Here is a 22182-nt window from a genome sequence, read left to right on the forward strand (position 1 = left end):
CTAATTATTAGACACGTTGCTGTACAGTTGGACAGAGATTAAGGAAATGAAGTGCAAAGGGATTTTAATTGCATCATTAATACCCTGGGAAAATCCACCTACTGGGGTGGCTGATCCCCATGAGAGAACTTGTTCATGTCTAGCCTTCAGGAGTTGTGTGAATGCAAATATCACTTATTAATAGGATGAAAAATAAATCTATAGAGGAATGTGTTGCAGTGTGAGAAGGGTGAATGTACATGATTTGCATGATAATGATTTCCATTTTTCCTCATTTCAGCCCATGAAGCCTTTGAAAGCTGCTGCCACCACCTCTCAGCCTGTGCTGACCAGTCAGCAGATTGAGACAATATTCTTCAAAGTGCCTGAGCTCTATGAGATCCACAAAGAGTTCTACGATGGGCTCTTTCCCCGAGTGCAGCAGTGGAGTCACCAGCAACGTGTGGGGGACCTCTTCCAAAAGCTGGTGAGTCAGCTGCCATCACCAGAGCTTCTGGTACCTCTGATCCAGCTCACAGGAGCTGGTGGGTTCCCTCTGGTGACTGTGCACAGACTGAAGGGATCAAAGCCCATGGCTGGATTAGAGGAGAGGCTTCTCACTTTGCCACTGCAGTGAAGGGCCTACAGCAAAATGGCTCTTTCATTGTCTTTAATTAAAGACTCCAGCAAGCTGTGGTGCTAAAATAAATACAGTTTCACAGAAATATTGGATCTCCAGAGTCTCTGCAGCACCATCAAAGCATTTGCTTTAGAGGAAGATGGGAGAATGGCAGTATTACAAAGTGAACTTTCTAACACTGACAGTGAACTGTTTCTCATTACTGTTGAACTCCCTCATATACTTCCTTCTCTCAGTGGTGCTTTGCTCTACCTTGTGCTGATTTGTGGTCATCACCTTTGACTTTGCTTCTCTGCCACCATCCTGGCCTTTGTATTCCCCTTGCTGTTATGCTGATGCAGTCAACCTGCAGCTGAGAATCCTCCAAGCAACCTCAACAAAATTCTCTGAGTGCGGAACAGGACAAAGACATATACAGCATATTCCTGAGGCTGAATTAAAATTGCTGGGTTTCTGAGCCAGATGACAAATTGTTTGCATTCTAGGAGATTTCTTTGGCCCCTTTAGCCTCTCCCCTAGCATGTGCAGAGAGCAAAGGATTAAAGGAGCTGTTTTTTCCTTTTTAGAAAAGAAAAAGAATCTCTGCATTCCGGAGGTGCCTCTGATTCTCAGGGTAGGAGTGACATTCCAGTGAGGGGTTTATTGGCTGGGGAGTGTATTTTCCAGGGTCAATCAATTGTTAGCAGCTGTGTAGCCCAGCATCAGCCCCATCCCCTGTGGAGCAGGGGGAGCTGGCCCTGGAAGATGATGTTTTCTGTGCATGCCAGCAACTCAAGATCAAAATAAGGGAATCTGCTTTTCACTGCCAACATGTTTTAGCCAGGAGGGGTCAAGTTGGTGCCTGGGTAAGTAGTTCATGGTATGCAATTTGAGCAGCTGGTTTAAGAAGACAAACCCAGCTGCTGCTGGTTGCTGAAGCAGAGATACAAAGGCTGCTTGAAGTGGCAGCCTCACAGACTGCACTGGACAGGCAGTGCAGCAATGGAACAGCACTAACTGAAGAGGACCTGAGTGTGTTCCTGGGCAGGGCTGGCTGTCGAGCAGCCTCTCCTCACTGCACAGCTCCTCAGGCTCTCGTTTAGGACCATTCCTTGCTGTTGGGTGATCACAGGTGCAGGAGTTAAGCCCTTCTGGCACTCTGCTTTTATGTTCCCCTGATTTTTCTGCATTTGTGACAGAATTGTTGATTTTGTTGGATTAGCACTGGAAGCAGAGGAGCAAATTGCCACAGTGCAGGAAGCTTTGAGCTGCCATAGCAGCTTCAGTTTCGGGTGGTTTGGTACAGCATCAGTGGGAATTGCAAACTCTTTCCTGGATGAGATAAAGCTAATAATTCTTGGCAGGCACTGGGAAGCAACTAGATGAGAGAGACAGCAAGAACATCAGGCATTACAAGGCATCTATACTGGATGTACATCAAATCCTTTGGAGCAGACTGTTTACTCGTGGTCGTGTCATGCAATCTGATGATAAACACTGCAATACTTGTTATTATCCAGATGTCCCTGGGGACATTAATTTTCTTTATATCACGCAAAACACAGCACGGTAGATTGAAGCTACAGATAGTGGATATAAAGAGTTTTAGAATTTCATGTGTTCTGGCACAAAGTAAGATCTATTTGCAACATCAAATTGACTGTTATTACACCTTTTCCTGTTGAAACGAAGGAAAAGATGCTAGGCATGTGGGAGTGAAATATGCTTCTCATTTTTGGGGAATATATTATACATATTTCTTTTGTAACTAGAAAGGGAAGTGTTTGGAGCTGTTTTTAGAAATTAAGAAATATTTAGCAAATATCCTCACTGATGGGTTTCAGGAATAGAAAAAAAACTTATCCAAAAGCCAACTATTTCTACCAAATCTTGTTTAATTTTCACTGTGCTCTTTTTAATTGAAAACCAGAAAAATTAAATCAGTGTGAAAGCAGTGTGTGATCATCATTGCTTTGATTGGAAGCTCAGTTTTTAATGAAAAAGATGTCTTTGTGATGGCACATTTAGAGGAGGAAAATGAAAGCTTAGAAAGACTGTTCAGGAGTAGCAGGAAATGAAAGAACCACCCAGGAATGGAGAAACTTCAAAGCCCTGCCATGTTAGCTGGGATCATCCAAACCTGAATGTCATGAGCCCTGCAAATGATCAGTAGTTCTGGCAGCAGCTTCTTCACAGGATTGTGCCCCTGTGCAAATGCAGATTTCATTCTCTCCTTTGCTGCCAGGGTCATCCCTGCTATAAGTGAGCAAAGTTTTCTTCAGCTTCAGTCATAATTGTGTGATTTTGTATGAGGGTTGAGATTGGTTCCTGATCTTTCAGTAAAATGTGACCTAGGAAATAGCCTCGCTGTTTCTCAGCCTCTGTCAGCTAAAGAAATTTTTTGGAGGGAATGTTCTCCTGAGAGTGGCTTTTTCTGTTCCATTGTCTCTTGCACAAAGCTCCACAGAGAGCTTTGGCACAGTGGTTGTGAGGGAAGGAGCACTGGCTGAGGGGAATTAACTGCTCTGGCTGTTCTGCATCTCAGGCAGGAGGGTCAGGGAAGGTGCAGAGTCACCAGGTGAGTGCAGCCCTCCTGGTGCCAAAGCCCTCCTCAGTGGACCTCTCTCAGCGCTCCAGCCTGGGCTCTGCCGATGGCACTTGCAGGCGTGTTGGAGCTGCTGAGGGGTTTACACACAGCCTGTGCAGCTCTGCAGCACAAAGCCGGCTCTGCACTCCAGACAAGCTTGGAACCTACCCAGGGATTTCCCAAGCTGGATCTTATGTTCTCTGGCATGAATATGGCTGCAATTCCTAAGTCAGCAAGCGGGATCAGTGCTAAGATTCTGTATAATGATGATTTATTACTGCACTCTGAGGCCTGTTCTGTCCTCTTCTGGACCAGTCGCATAATCCTTCTGCTGGAAAAACTGCCATTTTCTGTCACCCAGTGCCACAGTCACTGCCTTCCAAACAGATTGTGCTCTGGATCTCTCTTCTGTATTTTCAGCACTCTGCTGCCCTTATAACAATGCTCATTAATGCAGATATGGGCTAATATCTGGGTTTGATTTAATATATGCATCATACAGAAGCCAACAAGTAGCTTATTGGGGTCACATTTGTGCTGTTGGGCTGAATCATTCCTGATTCATATGTTGTGGCAAAAAGCCAGCAGTTCTAGTTACATCAATGAGCTAAAAGTTTAATAGATAGTAATCTGGCAGCTCAGAAGGGAAAAATAGATGTCAGTAATAAGGATGTGTCATTCTAGCAGCCTTTCACATCCTTCACAAGTAAACTTGTTCAGCGTGGATGGAACTGGGTGCATGGGGGCACCAGTGCTGGTTAGACAACACTGACAGGTCAGAGGTGTCTTTCTGGGCCTGCTTAGCATTCCCTGCAGTTCTTTGGTGTGAAGGCACATGACCTGGTCATTAGATACCAAGGCTTGACCATCCCAAACTGTCTTCTTCCCCAGCACTTATTTCATTTTGTTTTGCTTCCTGCAGGCCAGCCAGCTGGGAGTGTACCGGGCCTTTGTGGATAACTATGAAGTTGCCATGGAGACAGCAGAGAAATGCTGCCAAGCCAATGCTCAGTTTGCTGAAATCTCTGAGGTAATGTCACGGTATTCAGACACACGAGCGTCTGGATCTGACTAATCCCCCGCCATGTCACTCCTGTCTGTGCCCCAGGTATCTCTGCAGCCCTGGCTCCTGGAGGAGTGGTGAGCAACCATGGACCCACTCCTCCAGCTCCTGTTCTTACAGCCATTTGTCCCTTGGGCTGATGGAGGTTATGAGACAGCCTTTATGTAGGGTCCCCACCCAGGGAATCTGGTGAGAGCTGGCATTGCCTTGAACTTGAAGACTTCTTTTATGCTTCCGAGGCCACCAACTTTGCCTGCAGTGCATGGTCCCATTGACTCTTTGTATTGTGGTGATTATTTCTTGAAGAACTCAGTTGCCAGGAAAACATGGATTTCATATGTGTCTCCTTAAAAACAATCAGATAAATAATCAGAGCTGAATAATACCAGGGGCGTTTAGTGCTCTGAGAAATCTCCTGAGAACCTTCTATAATGCATAGCCCTTGAGATTTCTATGATAAAGAGGTAAAATATGATCCCTCAGTTTCGCTGTTTCTGAAGGATAATTCTGAAGTCATGCCAGTATTTGGACACTTTTGCACTTGTGTCCTGGTGAGGATTTTGGAGCTGAGCACATTAATGCATGTCGTGGTCCGTGTGCAGAGAGCAGAGTCACAGGCAGTGTTCCTTTGCTGCCATGAAAGAACTGACATGTCCAAGGTCACTCAGTTCCGAGTGCAGGTCTAAGGAAGCATAACCTGGGGGTACTGAATCCCAATCCTGTACTTTATGTGCTGTGACAGCAGCTGTGTCCTTATGAACAGTCTTTCTTCTGCAGGTGATTTAAAAACTCCATCCCTGTAGGAGGTTCCCTGCCCTGCTGCATCTCTACTGGCACGTGCTCCTAACAAAATTGCTTAATATTTGAGATGTGTGGGTGCCTGTGACATGGCAATGATGGATTTACCAAGAAGTAAAGCACATTTTTCCATCACTGACTTGACCTGTGATAGGGCTGTTCTCCTTTCACTCTTAGGCCCTCCCCTGGAGGAGCAGATAGTCTGTTGTGTTCCCATGTGATATTTCAAGGTGATTGACCATCTGCTACGTGGGTTTTCTTCTTTTTCTTTTAGAATCTAAAGGCCAGAAGCACAAAGGAATCTAAAGATCAGACAACGAAAAATTCCTTGGAAAGTGAGTGATCCATACAGAGGAGACTGGTTTGTCAGCACTGTTTGGAGGCTGTTGCCAAACCTCCACTCTCTCTTTTTGTTTTTGAGTGCTGGAAGGTTGTGGAGTCTGGCTCTACCTGGGAAGTAGCAGAGCTCGTTCGTAGTAGGCTGTGTGTGGATGGAGAAGGGCCTCCCTCATCAGTCCCTTTGGGCAAAACCAGCCCAACCAAAGGGCTGCTATGATTTTAAGGGAACATCTGCTACCCAGTGATAGCACAAATGCAACCCCAGCACTGTTTTTGCCCTATGGTGGCCTCTGAAGAGCCTGGTCAAGATGGGGTTCCGTGGTGCTTGTCTTCTCTGTGTGTCTATGTGTGCTTTATTGGCTGTACAGCACAGTAAACTTTAGAGAAGGGATGTTTCCAGTAGCTCATGGGTTAATAAACCTCTGCCTGTACATTCAGTACACTGGACAAGTTGGTCTGTAGGGACTGTATTTAGGTACTTCTTCCTTACGTTCCTATTGCTTTTCTTTCACAGCCCTACTGTACAAGCCTGTGGATCGAGTGACTCGCAGCACACTTGTCTTGCATGTAAGTATCTGAAAGGTAGTTTGCAAACTTGAGACCCTTTTCTTGTTTTCTTTGACCTTTAAATTTTCCATGGAGCAAAACTGCAAAAATAAACCTCTTGTGCTGCGTAAGAGCCTCTTCCCTTTACACTAAGGGGATGGAGTCCATAGGTAGGATGCTGTTATCTCTTCAATGGTGTCACAGAGAAGTGCAGAGTATTATTATCTCCTAAAGATAAAAAGCCTTGCTCTAATCAGTAAGAAGAAGCTGGAGCATCTTGTCCTACAGCTCTAGCTGGGGGCACTCAAACCCTTCTGCTCTTCAGTGCTGCTCATGGTTCTGTTCTCTGTTTGTGCTCCTGTTGTCAGGATTTGCTCAAGCACACTCCAGTGAGCCACCCCGATCACCCCCTGCTGCAGGATGCTCTGCGGATCTCTCAGAACTTCCTCTCCAGCATCAACGAGGAGATCACTCCTCGTCGGCAGTCCATGACTGTAAAGAAGGGGGAGGTGAGTCTTCCTGCTTTCATTATTTTCTCAGTTTCTAAATACTGGTTGTGTCTTTTCTGTGGAGCAGACCAGGAAGTTATGCTGTTAATCTGTTTGTTGCTAAGATACAGTTTATGCAGTGTCCTTGTTCTCTGAAGGATGTGGTACAGCTCCCTCTGTTTTCTGTTCAGAAAGCAGTTTGGAAACCCAGAGGAAAAGTATGATTAGAGTTTTCTCCTTAGCATTGTTAAAATCATTTGTCATACATAATTGCTGTGATGCATATTGCTATGCACTAAGTGGATTTGTATTTTACCTGCAAACTGAAACCAAAGGGGAAGCCTGGGAGGAGAAAAAAGTGAGGAAACATCAGAAGTCATGAAAGATTGAGAAAAGCTGTTTTCCAGATTCTTCATTTTCACCATAAAACTAATTTTCTGCATCCTTATTTCTAAAGAAGAATGTTGTAAATATGACTAGAAAGCAAAACAAGTGGAATGTGTTGGGAAAGCCAGGGGAGGTGATTGTCTCCTAAGAATGTGATATAACCCTTCTCAGCTCAGCTGGGAGCTGGACTGCACCCAGAAAGCTCTAAGATGTGCAGTTCCTTTACTTGCAGGCAATGCTGTGCAAGGAGGCCACAGAGCTACTCAGTGGTGAAGTCCTGCATTCCTCAATGGGCTTCGTTCAGCTGCCTCATCATTTCATTAGGAAGGGGTTCAGTCCCTCCTGACCAGGAAAGGCCAGGACTGGCAGAAGTGTTGTGAGAGAGAAGGATGTAGGAGACTGGACAAAAAGAGGTGCAGCGGAGATACTAAATGTATAAGAGGAATTGTGGCAGCATACCAGAGACACTGGCTGGTCAACAGTGACCCAAATTACCCTGTACAGAAACATCTCTCTTAACAGGAGATTGTTAAGATACCATGAACTTTCATGATTTATTCCCAAATCTTGACAGCTAAACATGCTTGCTCTTAGCTGTTGAACTGATTTTCAGCTGACAAAAGATTTGCTAGAAGCTGCAGTACTGGGAATTTGGTGCACTTTGTCCTGCAAGTGTTGCTCATTGTCTCGTTTTGCCAACCGAGGAAGTCTGCAGCTGAGAAAAGAAGAGGAGGGGCTGAGCAATTGGAGGCTGAGGTAGAAGCTCAGGCATCAGTCACCAGGGCCTCAGTGATAGTAGATGGCCTCATTAAAGTGGCTACTGATTGAGTCATAGCAGAAATCACAGGCTAGAATGCCCCTCGCAGGGGAGGGAGCATTTTGTGTTCTCTGGTTGTCTGTCAGCATCTCAATGAGGGATGAGGCTTTGAAAAGTGTCAGGCAGAATCCTAATGAGGTGCCAGAGCCCAGGCAGAGGGGCAGGCTCAGGAGGATGATCCTGATGATGGCTTTTTGGAGCGATGTATTTGTCAGACCTTAGAAAGCAGGATTGGACTCAGCAGGCCTGTTCACACTCTCCCTGGTCCTGCAGTGACTCCAGGTATGGTGTGGGGAGGGAAGAAGGGGACATAACAGAGGAGAGGGCTGTGGGTGTGCTGGAGGGGACTAGGAACCCTTTGTGCTCTCCCTTACTGCACACAGCTTTTACTGAGCCCAGGGAAGAAAAGGACTTGGTTCTGATGCTTCCCAGAGTTTGCCTTCCACTCTGGGAATCTAACAGTGAATATTTTCTTTAGTCATTTGGCAGCAATACCCCACTTTTTTCAGAGCAGTAATGCCCCAGTGGATGCCCTTCTGTGTCTAGAGAGTAGGTATGTTCACTCTCCTGTAGTAATCCAGAGACACAAATCTGCTCCCAGCTACTCTGTGTGGGTTAGTGATGGCTGTTCCTTCCTCTGCAGGCTGCTCAGCTTGGGGTCATAGCTGGGTTTTGTTTATGCCTGTAAATCTTTCCTTTTCTACTTATCCTTTCCTCCCACTCGCCTTGCTGGTGCTTCCCCTGGGGTGACAGGACAGTGTGTGGATTGCATCTCCTAATTGACTGCTCTCAATGCATAATGCATTTTTTATTTTAATGAATCACCAGCTTGCTTTGATGGCTTTTTTCATTATTTGTCTTCCTCCCATTGAAATTTCCTTGGTGGAAAGGAAGGAGGGTAAAACAGCCTTTTCCCCTCATGTATTGCTTAGGTGCTGATCTCAGTTATCTTTTTTCCCCAGTCCTTGCCTTTTATGTGGAATATTTTTTCTCTTTGAGTGCGTTGTGGGGAGGAATCAAATCTCCTTTGCCAGCCTCTTGCTCCTGCTCTTCTTTTCAGGATTGCTTTGAACTGGGGAAGGCAGCCAGTTGTTAATCTCCCTAGTGACAGGCTGCTAAGGAGGGGAGTGCAGGTCAGGAGAGAGTACAGGCTCATCAGCACAGCCTTCCTCGCTCTTGCAGAAGGTGATTCCCTGCTTTGGGAGCACTGGCTCAGTCTGACCTGCCTGCTGGCTTCCTGTGTGATGCCAGGTATCTCTCCAGCCCCCTGGTCCTGCTGGGCTCTGTAGGCTTTGTTCTAATTCTGGATTTATGCAGATGAACTGGAAGGTGTCTGTGGTGCGGTTTAATTTACTGGGCTGAATGAGCATTCCAGGTAGTGCAAAGAGATGGGAACAAAGGGAGTAAAACCTTTCACCAGAGGGACAGAAAGAGCTCCAGCAGGGATGGCAGTATTGAATGATTGAGTCTGTGAACAGAGAGTTTGGTCCTTGCTGACTGTAGCAGACTTCTCTGCTTTGTGGTCTGCTGAGGGCTGTGGTGCAGAGGAGCCAGGAGAGCCCCAGCCTGGCAACACAGGGGAGCCAGGAGGGCTTGTCTGGCCTTTGGGGTCTCTTTCCATTCAGCTTGATCCACTACATTCTCTTGCTTTGTCCTTCCCATTTTTCTACTTTTATAGTTTTACTTTCTTACTGTTCTTTTTAATGGATTATCTGCAGGAATCCACTTTGCTAAGCCTCTGAATAACCAAACGAATACATGGAGGGAAAGGATCTGAGCAGCGCTGTACCTTGTGACTGGGAATGTGAGTGGTGGAGAATCACCCACCCCTCAAGTCCAGGGAGCAGGGCACCTTCCCTGCTCCCTGCTGATCCTGCTTCACCACTGCTGTCTTAGTTTAAATAGGGAACGTGGTTGAGGTTCTACTGGGGACGGTGCCCTGGGGAAGAAGGAAAACAAATGCTTTGGGATGAAGGATGTGCCACTATTATGTGCAGAAGGAGAGGAGTAATAGCCTTTTTTACTCTTATTAACAGAGCAGCTCTATGTACTGCACCTTGTGTTTTTATTCAACTAAACCCAGATGCAAATGACTGTAGCACTTGGGTCATGTTGCAAGGGAGCAGAAGTGCAGACTGAAGCCTTTGGAAAGCTGGAAGCTCAGTGTGAGGCCTGGTGCCTACTGCTCCTGGAGGCCTTGGGCAGATGTTGGCAGTTGAGCACTCAGAAATGATCTTGGCTGCTTCACACTCTGTCTTACAGCTGCAGCCAGAGGGCTCCTGGTGACAGGAGCTTCGGGAAGAAGAAAGAAAGGCTATTAAAATGCTCAAAGTGCAGCCAGTTTAATTCCCTGGGCAGAGCATCCCTTTATTCTGCAGTGCTGGTCTTGCAGCACACGCACACACACACACACACACACACACACACACACACACGAGGAATCATTTTCTTCCTACGCTCTGCAGAAAGCCAAACCAGCTCTTCCTCACTGACATGTGCCAATACCCATCTCCTGCTTTTACCCTCCTCCCTCTGCCTCACACATGTTCCAGCCCTTCCTGGGGCTCTCTCCCACGCACACACTGCAGGGCTCTGCTGTCACCACATCAGATGAGCTCCTTCCTCGGCACACAGGCGAGGAGAGATGGCCTTTTGTGCAGCTGTGGTTCTGGTTGAGTAGGTTTTTAAATTCCACTTTTTGTAATGTGTCTCAGACAAGCTGGCCACACTTCCTGGAGTTAATCAGTCTGTGACAGCAGCAGGATTTCTCATATGCAAACAGCACAAAAACACCGTAGGATGAGTAGATGAGGCACACAGGTAGTCGTGAGGTTGGTAGCAGAGGAGGGGGAGATGCTTAGTGAGAGAGGTAAGAGGAGGAGGACAGCAATAGGCAATCCAAAGAGGATAACCAAGCACTGACAGAGGTACTCCTTTGTTCAGAGCACTGAGGTGGGTGGGAGAAGAAGCAGGTGAAAAAACATGCAGAGAAAAGTAGGGCCTGGAGAGGAGGCTTGGGACTTACATTGTACCAGTACAGGAGCTATGCCAGAGCCACTGAAGGTAACAGATTGAAGATGATCCTAATTCAGTCTATTATGATACAAAACTGGGAGTTTTCCCCCCAGGCTTCCTGGAACAACTTTCTGTAGCTGAGCTGAGCTCATGTGCTGGACACTCGACAGTCTTGGGGGCTGTCTGTGGAAGAGAGGGGGTCACACTGCCACTGTACTGCCACTCTCACCCTAAGCTTAGGTTTTCATGCATGTTTATGTGGTTTTGTGTAGTTTATGTTGTTTCAGGGTGTTTTAGGAAACCATTATCACCTTTGGCAACCTCTAACAAACAGAGTAACTCTGGAAACAAGGTAGAGAGATGGTTTTCCACATGTGGGTTATCCTGTGTACAGCAGGATTTCTCAGCCAAAAGGCCTTGTGTTTCAGGAGACCCTGTTTAACAGGAGGCCACCAAAGGCATAGTTGGTGGCCCTGGGTGGGAGGAGTTGACCAAAGTGTTGGTTCCCAGACTGCCAGAGAAGGCCTGTGGAGCTGAGGTGGCACAGGCGTCTGACCAGCAGGAGTCCTGTCTGAGGGGGCTGCTGGCTCCCCCAGGGTGGGAGAGGATGGGCTGACTCATGTTAGGAGGTCCAGGAAGGTGCCCTTTGCTCCCACGCTGTGGGGTTTGGCAGGGATCTGGTAAGCCAGTTGGGAAATCCTTTTATTGTTTCCCTCTGACCTGCTGAACCTCCCGGCAAGATGACTAATGTGCAACAGAGGATGTGCCCCTTTGCTGGAAGTGCCCCTCCTCGGCTCCATGGATGCTGAGCAGCCTGGGACATGCCTGTTGTGCCCAGCCATAACAAAAGTCCTCTTTTCTGAGAGAAGCTGGTAGTGAGGAGAGATTTCCTGACTTGGTCCACACGTTTTCTCCCATACTCTCCTCCCCAGATGCTTGGTTGCTCTTGTGGCAGTTTAGCCCTGCTGCTTGCTGGAGGGAGACCTTTCCAACTAGCTCATGAGCAAGAAGATATGAAGACTAAAAGGAGGCTCAGTGTTTTCCTCTGAGTGACTGACTGGAATATATCCCTTTCATCTGTTTCCTTCTGTTCCAGCCAAGCTTAGGAAATACAGCCTTCTTGTCTTCCCACCCAGCTCCCTTTGTGGGACTTTTTGCTGCCTCATGGTTGCACTGTGTCTGTGTCAGTCAGGATACTTGGTAGCCAGGAGTGCAAACCCAAATAAATCCAGTGTGACTGAGGCCACCTCAGCACAGGTGGGAACTGTGAAGGTTGGTGAGTCACGCCCCTGGTTTGGCATCAAATGGCTGAGCTCTCTGCTCGGGTTTTGGGGCGATGTGCTCTTGGCAGGGTGCTGGGCTGGGCTCTTGGCTCACCTCACACACTGCCAGTGCCTGGCAGAGGTGGGCAGAAGGCCAGGTTAGGACTGTGCCATGTCCCTGCCAGTCAGGGAAAGGACAGTGCTGCATCCTGCTGGGGAGCAAAGATGAGTGAGCTGTGAGAACATCTTTACACCTACGAACAATGAGCAGAGGTTGAGCTGGCAGTAAGCAGTTATTCTCATTGCCCCAGAGGAGCTGAGCTGATTTGCAGAGTAATTAATATGCATCAGATCTAGAAACCTGAGATCAGGGTTTTGGCTTGCTCAGAAAATATCTTTTCCTGCTTATTATTGCTCCCAAATGAAATTCTTTGCAGCTCAGGAGTGCTCTTGCTACCGATAACATACCTCCTCCTGTTTATTTATTTTAAAGCTCAGTGTTTCTAGTTTCCTACCTGGGGTTTGTTCGCCATGCAGGAGGGGAAGGCGTGCACAAGCAGCAGAGGCATTAATGCAGGCAGGCGTTCGCCCCAAAACCACTGAGGAGGAGCCAGGAGGATCACACCCACCTAAAAATAAACACTAACATATGTACAGGCCCTTCTGAGCCTGTATCACTGCTGGATGCCAGATCTCCACAGAGTCCTGCCCTGAGATGGTGCAACATTCTGCTAGGCAGCAGCCTTGCTTCCCACAGCGATGGGAAAGGTGCAGCTTTTGCTGCTGCTGCTGCTCATGGATTTCCAGGACCTTTGTGTCATGGAAGGCAGCACCCAGATGAGCTGCTGACACTGCTCTGGGTGCTTTCACAGGTCACTGTGGTGCAGCTGCAGACAGGAAAATGCAGGCTCCTAGTGCGTGTCAGGAAGTCTGGGGTGCTGTGGGACAGGTTGTGCAAACAAGAATTGTGTCTGCAAGGGCATTTCTTTGCCATGCATTCCCTGCCGTGGTGCCTGCTGGGCTCAGGACTGATGTGGTTTGTTTCCATGTTGGAGAGCCAAGATGGGAAGAACCGTAGGCGGAAGGAGAGGCAGCGTGGGGGGTTTGTACTCCCACACCCTCTGCAGGGAGTGTGTGCAGGGCTTGTTAAGTCACGCAGAGAACAGAACCTGGGGGGCATCACCTGAGAAACTGAGGCATCAGCTCTGGTGTGGGTGTCCTGACCTGGCTCAGGGGAGCTGCTTTCCTGGTGCTGCAGTGCTGAGCACATGGAGCTGAGCTGCCTCGTGGAAACAGAATTTTGTGTGTGTGTTCCCAGTGTGGGGATCACTGGGATGGAGCAGGTCAGGAGTGAGTCACACAGGCGAGTTCTGAGCGTGGGGCTGGGGAGGGCTCACAGTGAGGCAGCTCAGAGGTTTTGGCTGGCCCTGGACAGTGTCAGCAGAGCTCTCCTGTCTGCAGCCACAGCGCTGTCTAGGCCATGTGAGGGATGTGTGACATGTCACTTGGTGGTGTCAGGGGAGCATCCTCTTAGCTGGAATAACAAGGAAATAGTTTGAGTCATGGAAAAGTTCCTTAGTGTGCCTTAGCACGTGTGGTGAAGCTGATGGTTCCTGCTTGTACTGGGCATGAAGTGAGGCAACACTGACAGTTACACATATTGGTGGGAATAAAACTTGTCCAAAGTTGAATGGCCCTGTTTGGAAATCAGTGGGAGTTATCTATGCCAGATGTGCAGAGTCCTGTTGATCCTGACAGCAGAGTGGAAGGCCTGAGCATAGAGCAGGGCATGAAACTCCTGATGTGGTCACTGGTACCTGCACACAGCCATCTGTGTAAGTGCTAGCACTCCAGCCTGTTAGTCTTTTAACTGTGGACTCCCCCCCCATAAGGGAATTAGGAAAGCAATGCTTATGCCTGCTTGTCTGTGCCTCTTCTTTAGGAGATTGTAAAGCTCCCTGGAACTAAAATCAGGAATAAAGGCATCAGAGTTGTGCAGCTTCTTTGAATTTTCTAGATTTGACGAGTCTTTATATGATATAAAAAGAGATTTCAATAGACATGGAGTGGGGGTATATCCAGATGGTTCTATTAAAGCACAGGCTGGTAAGGGACTACTGAGAGGTTTGCTGGATACACATGTTCAGGAATTATCCCTTAGCAGCACTTGTAATGAAGAAGCAGCAATGGCTGCTGTTGCTGTTCAGCTGTTAATGTTGACAAACTCTGCTGTGACTGGGAGAGGAGGTGTCCGAGGAGGGCTTAGCTCTGTCCCTGGAGAGGTGGCTGAAGCTGAATGCAGAGGCTGGGAAGTGGCTCTGGGAGAAGCGGTGTGTGCTGCTCTCTGCTGGCTCCAGAGGGGACGATTCCCTGGCAGGGATTCAGGAATTCGGGGATTCCGGCCCTCGGGTACACAGAGGCTGGGCAGTGACTCACAGTGAGTTCCACCCGGGCTCAGAACAGGTGATGGAGAGAAGCCTGAAGTCTGACCGAGCACCGGGTACTGAAGGAGATGCACGGCCATCTGTGCCTCTGGGAGGGAGGGCAGCAGCAGGGAGCAGAGTTTACAGCCAGGAATATTTAATAGGCTGTCTTCTTTTTTCTGAATCAGACAAATTTACTGAATTTGCTCTGGTAGGAGTCACGTCTAAGGAATGTGTTGCCTTGGTGCCGGATCTGGAGCTCGTGTTGCACTGACACATTTCTCCTGCTCTTTTCCCCAGCACCGGCAGCTGCTGAAGGACAGTTTCATGGTGGAGCTGGTGGAGGGGGCCCGCAAGCTGCGCCACGTCTTTCTTTTCACCGATCTGTTCCTGTGTGCCAAGCTCAAGAAGCAGATTGGAGGGTGAGATTTTCCTTCTGAACTGGGTGCTTTGCACCTCAGCTGCAACAGAATCCTGGGGTTAGCCAGCAGTTTTAGTTGCATGTGAACACCCCAACCTGGGTAACTAAAACCCACAAGATGTACTTAGACAAGGAATAATCAGCAAGGCAGGACTGTTTCTTGTATGAGACCTTGTCCATGTCCTGATCCCTCAGGAAAGGTTAATTCCTCCCATCTCTGCCCTGAGCCTTCCTAGGAAAATAGGATATGCTGTAGGTGCTGATATTCAGGACAAATGCCATTAATTTTTCTACTTTCTTTTAATAGGTGACATTCTTCACTTTCTTTTGTGACTAAGGTTATTAATTTTGGCTTTGCAGCTACAGCCTGTTAACAGCTTTACAGAAAAATGCCAAAGGTGCAGTAAACAGACTGTCAACCCCAAAGGGCAGCTATGAAGACAGTTTTGTTGACATTTTTGACAAATGAGGGGGAGGAACCATTACCAACATACCTGCCTCAAATAGGGCTTCTCTTCATTTGGTAAATGTTCTTCTAATGGAGACCCCTCTCATCTCCTTGCCCTCCTCAAGCAAAAAGTTATGCCTGCCCTTTTTGAAGCACATGCTTGTGAGGAATGAACCTTCAAAGCAGTGGGATGTTCCCAAGAGTGGATGTTCCTGACAGTAGAGGTGGGGCTCACCTGCCCCATTTGGGGAGGCAAAAGAGACCTGGGTTTAGGTCACAGGTGGCAGCCAGGTCAGAGGTTTGGCACAGCTTTAGAACTTTGGCTGCATGGAGGCTTTGAAGGGAGAGCACACGGCACTGAAAGGGTTTGCAGGAGATTGCTGTGGCTTCTTAGGATAAAAGGAACTAGCTATCAAAATGAGTTGCCTTGTGTACTTGTGCTGGCTATTGCCCTGCTGGGCTTTCTTACTGGAAAGCAGCCTTTTGTCAGACTTTTTCCACATAGGAATCACAGTAAAGTTGGACCCATATCTGTATCTTATGCACTATAGCTGGGAAGGGGGAGTGGGTATTGTCAAACACCAATAATAGTAAAAGGTTTGGACTTTCTGCCTTTCAGGAAAAGCCAGCAATATGACTGCAAATGGTACATCCCACTCACTGACCTCAGCTTCCAAATGGTGGATGAGTCTGAGGCAGTGCCCAATATCCCACTGGTACCTGATGAGGAGCTGGATGCCATGAAGATCAAGATATCCCAGATCAAGAACGACATCCAGCGGGAAAAGGTAACAGGGGCTGAGCACTCCCTGACAGGTACAGACCCAGTGTCTGTGCTGAGGTGCTGCAGCAGCAGCACTCCCAGGGCTGCACGGCGTGGGCAGTCGTGTTAGAACAGGCTGTTCAGCAGAGGTCTGTGATACCCAGATGCTTTGCAGCTCATCATTGCTCATCCTCGTGCACAGCTTGAATGATGGTGCCCTGTGAGAAGGCAGAAACAAAAACACTCTGTAGTTGTACCCAGTAGCTTCTCTACTTCATGAAACCACCTGTGACTGCTATCCCTGAGCATCCCTGTGCAGGGCAGGGCTCTTATGCTGTGGAGATGAGAAGGACTGGGATTGTGACATGCAAATTTCTAGCTGCTAAAGTATGATCCTGCAAGTGATTTTTGGTCAGAAGCCATGTGTTCCTCAGTTTTTGCAAGCTCAGTTATACCTTTAAATCTTTTTCCTACTTCACTGATGTCAAAGCATCAGCAAATGTATGTAGAACACCAATTATGTTGACTGAACAGTCTGACACAGACATGGTGTCTCTGCCCTTCTCTTTGCTTGCAAGACATGTTTTCTCAGAGGTGTTAGGTTCCTGGAACCCAAAAGAGAAATAAGAGTTTGAAAACTGAAGGCCTGCTGGTGTGTAGAGCCAGATATGAATAACACTGATCGTGTCGTGACAAGATTATTCCCCACACTCCTGCCTCTCTGCCCTGGCTGGCTTTCAGAGAGGGCTTCCTGGAAAAAGGAAGATATTAGGAAGAACGCTCCGTGGAAACCTCTTACTCACCAGGTGCAGGTGTCTTAAGATACATGCTGTGGTGCATCACTGCCAAACAATACACATGGCTGGGTTTGGAACTGGGTTTTATCCAGGAAAAACTGATTTTAGCTGACTTCTGATGAAAATGGATCAGTGGGTGGTGAGTGGGAGAGTTCTGGGCAGCTTCTAGGGAAGTTCCTTTCAGTCTCCTTAGTTGATGAGGAGATGGCAGTGTTGTGGCTGCCCAGTGACACGATGCTGCTGCAGCCTCTGGGCAGAAAGTACAGGGTGTAACTGGGACAGTGGCCATGCACCTCTGCACCTTCATCTGGGACAGCTGGAGTCAGGGAACAGAGCCGAGTGGGAGTGTAGAGGTACTGCAGGAACATGTTCCTGAGCAGCTGGGAGCCCTGTGGATCCTGTTGACAGCATTTCTTCTGCCATGGGGCCATTTCCCTACTCACAGAGGGGAGGGACTGTTGATTTTAAAATACCTGTTAGTGTAAATGGGATAGATGTTGGAGAATGACGTGTCCTCTGTCTCCCTCTCTTCCCCACCCTCCAGAGGGCCAATAAAGGCAGCAAGGTCATCGAGAGGTTAAAAAAGAAGCTCTCGGAGCAGGAATCCCTCCTACTGCTGATGTCTCCCAACATGGCCTTCCGGGTGCACAACCGCAACGGGAAGGTGAGAGGACATCCCTTCCCCCCAGTGTGCCCGAGACCACAGGGGCCTGTGTGTGTGGGGTTGTATTGGCTGTTGCACAAGGAGGTCTCCGTGGCCTCCACTGTCTGTCCTGAAAGCCCTTTCCAAGCAGCAGACACCCAGCCCTTGCTGTACCAAGGGTTATGATGACATCCTATAAGGCTGTGACTAATCTGTACACGTCCCCTGCTCTGGCAGTGCTGTGACCTGTCACCGTGGCCTTTCCATGCATGTGGCAAAGGATTCTCACAAGACTGTGTTACTGCTTGGTGACAATCCATGAGCTGGTCGCTGCTTCCTCAGCTTGCACCAGTGTCTAGGCCTGTGCTGGAGGCTTTTGGGGTTCCTGGTGTTGTGAGCCCATGGCTGCAGGGACACGGCTGCTGTTGGCAGGGTGGGGCTCAGGGGGCTCTGACTGTCCATGCTGGCACTGCTGGTGCTTTGCCAAAGGATCATTTCCACAGCCCTGCCTGTCCTGACAGAGCTGTGATGCAGGACAAGTGGCAGGAGTGCCAGAAGGACAGTGTATCCAGCACATAGCTCTGGAGGAGGGTGGGGGCAGGCAGGCCAGCCCTCAGACTAATGCATACCCTATTTTCTTTTCTTCTCCTGGGTAGAGTTACACGTTCCTCATTTCATCGGACTATGAGAGGGCAGAGTGGAGGGAGAATATCCGAGAGCAGCAGAAGAAATGTGAGTGTCCCTCGGCTGTTATTGATACATTGTGATCTTACTGGAGAGCAGGAATCCAGAGGATGAGGAAAACCTGCAAAATCAGAGATATGCATTGAAATCCCCAGCACAACAAGCATGTCTCCTGTCTCTGCATGTCTGAGGCTGTTTGGGGGACTTCTGCTTGCAGCAACATGTAGGGAATGTGTAGGGAGAACACAGAGTAAGTGTGGTAGAGATGCTCCCATTTACCCTGGAGATCAGAGCTCAATTGCACCTGCAATTCCAGGTACAGGGAACAGCTGCACGCTTTTACCTGGCTCCAGTCCAAAGAAACTTAGTTACTTTTTTGGCAGGGGTGTTTTTTGGCTTTGCCAGAAAGTAAGAACCTCCCCTTGTTTCCTGTGAACCATCCTGAGAGTTTTTACTCCCCGCAGTAACTCGGTGTGCCCTGAGCAGAGCTGGGCTGCAGCAGCAGGACAGCCCTGAGCACCTCGTGCTGTCGCTGGGCACTGCCCAGGGAGCAGCTATCCCGTGTGTGCCCTGGATGAGGGAGAAGGTATCCAGCCTCTCCTTTAGATTTGAATTCCTCCCCCTTTGAATCTCCTTGGCAGGCTTTAAAAGCTTCTCACTCACATCAGTGGAGCTCCAGATGCTGACAAACTCCTGTGTGAAGCTTCAGACAGTCCACAACATTCCCCTCACTATCAATAAGGAAGGTAAGACCTTTGGTTTATGTTTTCACGTGGTGCAGCTGCAGTGAAACTCTCCCCTGCCTGCTTTTGTGAATTCCTCTGGTTCTTTTTGCTACCCACTGCAGCCTGGTGATGAGTTACAAACTGAGAGTCCCTGTAAAACAAAACCTGAGGCCATGTGTGACCAGCCTGTGTGGTTTAGTTGAAGTAGATGATGGCATACCAAGAGAGAGCAGCAGGAACAAGAACAGTCTGTCATCCCAATGCTAATGCTGCAACAATAAAAATACAAGCTCCACGTTATGTGGCAACATCTAAATTAGCAAAATATTCCCCAACATCTTCCAATATATATTCATTGACTATTAAATGGTCCTTATATGTAGCTGTTGTGCAAGGTACTGGAGTGCCTGGTGGAGTCCTAACCTGGGACAGCTTTGAACTATGCCTGGGAATCCTTTGGAAGAACACTAGTTGGCCAAAATTGTGTCAGAGACCATCCTAAATTACTATTTAATCTGCTAGTCTAGATTTAGCCTCTATATTTTACTTTTATATTTTTACTTTATATTTTACCTTGAACTTCTTCCATGCTGTCTTGCTGACCCTAGAAATGTCACTGTAGAAGCCTCCCACTGCCAGAAGGCATTGCAGGTGACAGTGCTCCTGGAACAGTCTCCTCTCTTGCCAGAATGGCTGTTATGTGCTCCTGCCATCCTTAGGGACAGTTTACCCTCTGCTCATTAACCTGTGTAATATCAGTCTCATCACTCTCAGCTCCACTGTGAATGTAACAGAATTCCTTGGGTCTTTTGTACAGATGATGAATCCCCGGGTCTCTATGGATTCCTGAATGTCATTGTCCACTCTGCCACAGGATTCAAGCAAAGCTCAAGTGAGTTGCAGTTCTGTGACACACAGAGGTACTGACAGGGGTGAGATAAGTCATATGCTGGGACAGCTGGGCATGGGCTGATTTAGGACTGCAGCATCTGTGCTGATGGTGAGGAGGAGAGGGGTTTTGGGGAACTGGAAGTTCCTGCTGTGAACTCTCAGAAAGATCACCATCAAGAGTCAAGCATGCAGCACTTATTTTTAGGCCTAGTCTGGGTTTTTAAGGAGTGTTTGCTGATTACCCACCTCTTCTAGAAACAAGTCAGCCCTTATACTGAATTCTTTCAGCTGCATTTTGTTTTACAATGAAAGAATTGAAAGCATTCTCTGGCATCCACATTTTTTGTTGTGAAGAAAGAGGTGCTAAAATTCAGGGGCATGATTTGACAGAAGGATCAAAAAAGGTGACAGACTAGAGTGAGGAGGACCCTGGTAGGAATGACTGTGATTCCCAGACATTGATGGGGATAGTCTAGAACAGCTGCCCAGGTTACCTGGCCCTGTGGCTGGGGATCCTGTCCTTATCCAAGCTAAGTGTGCAGTCCAGGGAGGAAAGGAGTGCACTGGGAGTACATCCCTGTTGGCTTCCTCCTGCTGAGCCACTGACTGCCCAGCTGCTGCCTGACACCACATTTGTAAGTTAGGACATAACTTACAGGTGGGGCAATGTCTACAGCTCAAGTAATTCTTCAGAAGCACCAAATACTGCCTGTTTAACCACTTTGTAAAAATAATGAGGTTTTTGCCCCCTGAGGGATCCTGCACTGATGCTGTTCTAGGGAAATCACTTTGTTTATGGGGTCCAGTATCTACCTGGGGAAGGTTTATTGCTCACTGGGGTACACCTTCAGCTCAGTGTGGATTGAGCTGGGGAATATTGGATAACAGCATATGCCTGATTTTTGATAGAGGTGAAGGGCTTGTCTGTGCTGACATAATTTATACAGCTGTGCTGGTACTTCAGCTTCCTAAAGGCAACTGGGCTGATCCAGATGATGAGATTTGTATGGAATGATGTTACTGGTACTAATACAGAGATGGTGGAGCTGAAGACACACCCTGGAAGTGATTAATGTGAATTTGGAGATTCTAGAAACTTCTTAAGTTTCTGTTGCTGTCTCCCCTCCTCAGATTTGTACTGCACGTTAGAGGTGGATTCTTTTGGGTATTTTGTGAACAAGGCCAAAACTAGAGTTTACAGAGACACCACAGAGCCCAACTGGAACGAGGTAGGCTTGATTTTTCTTGCTGTGACTTATTCCATGTGCCAAACATCAATGCACAATGGGCAGAAGATCCACCAGTGGAAGAACTTGCTGCATGCTCAGCACTTGTGCTGCACTTCCTGCTGCTCAGAAAGCCCTTTCCTACCAGGTTCATTTGGCTGTCAGGGCTTGCAGAAGATTTTCTCTTGGATTAGCTGTAGTTAAACAAACAATTTGATACAAATGAGTCTTGTCCAGCATTTCATCATTTAAACAGATGCATGTTTGATTATTTTTTTAAAGACACAAGTGAAAATATGTTGAAGGAGGTGGTTTTGTTTATTTGTTGAGAGAAGGAAGAATTAGCTATAGACATTTTGCCTGTTAACAGGCAACTGGTGGTGAGCAAAATTCATTACAAGGAGGGTGGGTGAGTTTGTGTCTTTGAACAATGCTTTGCTGAGACCCAGTGAAACCTGACCAAGGAGTGAACCATCTTGGTCTCTGATTTGACCACCTCATATATACAAAATACAATTTCACTTTATTTCTAGACCAACTCCATTAGGGAGGAGGTTTTGGTCAGTCCTTAAGTGCTCCCTTCTGATGAATTTTAAGGAGACTAAATTGATTATTATGAGACTGGTGTCCTCCTGTGATGCATCCATAGCTCTTTCCTGTCCTGGTGCCCTGCAGGAGTTCGAGATTGAGCTGGAGGGCTCACAGACACTGCGGATTCTGTGCTATGAAAAGTGCTACAACAAAACCAAGCTCACCAAAGAGGATGGAGAGAGCACAGATCGAATCATGGGGAAAGGGCAGATCCAGGTAAGACTGTGCTGAGCTCATTCCTGCTACCCTTACTGCAAAACATCACAGGACCTCTGAATCCTGGAGTGCACCAGGGAGGTTTGTTTTCCTGCATTCTGAGTGTCTAAGTATTGAAGATTTTTGTCTAGACAGTGAGGTACACAGTGTGACTCACAGAGAGGAAGGCAGCAGCTTTTTCCTTCTTGCTTTGTGCCCTATGCCTGCTTCAGCATCCTTATGGAATAGCTGCTTTTTCAAGAAAGTTTGTTTGGATCTCTCATTTGCCCATTAACTTCCAAACTTCCAGCCCAGTACAGGAGCTGCACTGCCCCTGGGCACTGCTGAGGATGCTCCATTTGTGGCAGGAGGAAGTAATGAATATCCTCTCCTCTCTGTAAATCATGTGCTGGAAGGTGATGGATGTGTTGGCCGCCCCGGAGGGCAGGGTTATTGTCCTGATAACTGCCATGTC

The 22182-nt window shown here is 47.8% G+C and overlaps 1 protein-coding gene across 3 annotated transcripts in view; it reads left to right on the forward strand.

The window, feature by feature from the left end:
- Positions 1-22182, forward strand: part of BCR (BCR activator of RhoGEF and GTPase) — a 99785-nt gene that overhangs the window by 62418 nt on the left and 15185 nt on the right. For all 3 annotated transcript variants that reach the window (XM_064675405.1, XM_064675406.1, XM_064675404.1), the window contains 13 exons: positions 281-466; positions 4108-4215; positions 5321-5381; positions 5900-5952; positions 6300-6440; positions 14624-14745; positions 15812-15980; positions 17297-17416; positions 18052-18127; positions 18721-18825; positions 19622-19696; positions 20827-20924; positions 21597-21728. In XM_064675405.1, coding sequence (XP_064531475.1) covers positions 281-466; positions 4108-4215; positions 5321-5381; positions 5900-5952; positions 6300-6440; positions 14624-14745; positions 15812-15980; positions 17297-17416; positions 18052-18127; positions 18721-18825; positions 19622-19696; positions 20827-20924; positions 21597-21728 — 1446 coding nt within the window. The remainder of the gene's footprint in view (positions 1-280; positions 467-4107; positions 4216-5320; positions 5382-5899; positions 5953-6299; positions 6441-14623; positions 14746-15811; positions 15981-17296; positions 17417-18051; positions 18128-18720; positions 18826-19621; positions 19697-20826; positions 20925-21596; positions 21729-22182) is intronic.

The sequence above is a fragment of the Pseudopipra pipra genome, chromosome 18 (assembly GCF_036250125.1).
Source record: "Pseudopipra pipra isolate bDixPip1 chromosome 18, bDixPip1.hap1, whole genome shotgun sequence".
Taxonomy (NCBI): Eukaryota; Metazoa; Chordata; class Aves; order Passeriformes; family Pipridae; genus Pseudopipra; species Pseudopipra pipra.